The sequence below is a fragment of the Aplysia californica genome, unplaced genomic scaffold (genome assembly GCF_000002075.1).
Source record: "Aplysia californica isolate F4 #8 unplaced genomic scaffold, AplCal3.0 scaffold00568, whole genome shotgun sequence".
Taxonomy (NCBI): Eukaryota; Metazoa; Mollusca; class Gastropoda; order Aplysiida; family Aplysiidae; genus Aplysia; species Aplysia californica.
In genome coordinates this window covers 252,715-254,119 of record NW_004797838.1, presented here as the reverse complement: position 1 = coordinate 254,119, position 1,405 = coordinate 252,715, and the positions used below count along the sequence as shown (strand labels likewise).

The following is a 1,405-nucleotide window of genomic DNA, read 5'->3' as shown; positions in this document are numbered from 1 at the left end:
CAAACCACACCCCCAATCCTCCATCCCAGACTTTATCGCCCAAAAGCCTCCACACCCACATTCCATCAAAGCCCCGCCCACAGAAGGCTGTCCACCTCCACAAGACAACCAATCAGAGTCGAGCGTTCGCAAAGAGGGGCGGGGCAAGCCCCCCGAATATACCCTGTGCGCTGATATGATCCAGGACCTCATTCTGCACGGTCCAGAGTTCTTGGACAACGCCCACGGACAAGCACTTGTGTGAGTCCGGCTGTGCGGCTTTCTTTTTCTTCTTCTTCTTCTCGATGATAATCTCTCTTTTGTCTTTGTGGGTGGTTGGCGGGTGCTCTGGTGTGGTTTGCTTCTTCTTCCCTATCAAACATCTATCGTCCTTATCTCCCCTCCTTCTTTTTTTATGTTTGTTACTCTCTTATAACACCTCTAATCTTCTGGCGCTCATATGACCTTATGCAGTTGCGAGCGCCATAAAACTTCTACTAAAACTAAACTATCTCTTTTGTATCTGTCTCTCTAGCTTCTTCTACACAGCTGCGCTCAATAGCGTGTTGATGTTTACACTGTGGGCTGCTCAAACAAGTGAGCCCGGATTTTTTCTGTTCTTTTCCTTGACCAACAATGAATGAATGAATGAAGGAATGAATGAAGGAATGAATGAACGAATGAATGAAGGAATGAATGAACAATTGAATGAACAAATAAATGAATGAATGAATGAATGAATGACACCCTCCCCCCTCTAAAAAGATAACCCCACAACAGTACAAAGAAATATTATAATAATACACGAAGAGCTTTCGAATCCTCAGTGTGTATCCTTTCTAGAACGTCGAAGGGCCGTTCAATCAATACAGTCTTGCAGATTCAAGCTTTGTCACTCTCTCTTGCCTTTTTTAACTCCCTGGGGAGCATAGGCCATCAATAACATATTTCCAGCGAAGGCTGTCCTGGGCATCCTTTTCTAGCTGTTTCCAAGATGTATTTTCTCTCCTCTCTTCAGTGATGAAGGTCCTCCAACTTCCTGAACTGGCGGTCGTGTTGTTTTTACTGTTGATGTTTTTGTAGCTGGGTTTTTTTTGTTTTGTTTTACGAGAAAGGGCTGCTAACCCTTTGCCCAACCGACCTTAGTTGCCTTCTACGACATGCACGGTACGGATACAGTGGTCCTATTCTTTGCTCCCCTGTCTCTTGGACAGGGCCCCAGGAACCACACGAGTGGAGCTTTGTCACAGAATGGGTTATTTCCTTGGAGTAACTATATAGGGAGAGGCCCTAACGTTGCGTCGCCCGCTCAACAGTTCCAACCAAGTTGAAGCCGAAAGGGCGGAGCTTATCGGGCCTGCCGCCATCTTTGTAAGTTCAAAACAATGCAGCGTACGCAGCGTAATCTCCTTTCAAAACAAACTGC

General features: G+C 45.9%; 1 protein-coding gene across 2 annotated transcripts in view; it reads left to right on the top strand.

The window, feature by feature from the left end:
* Window positions 1-29: 29 nt before the first annotated feature.
* Window positions 30-1,405, top strand: part of LOC101858965 — a gene marked incomplete at its 5' end in the record, with an annotated part of 8,451 nt that continues 7,075 nt past the window's right edge. For both annotated transcript variants that reach the window (XM_013087277.1, XM_013087276.1), the window contains 1 exon segment: window positions 30-240. In XM_013087277.1, coding sequence (XP_012942731.1) covers window positions 30-240 — 211 coding nt within the window.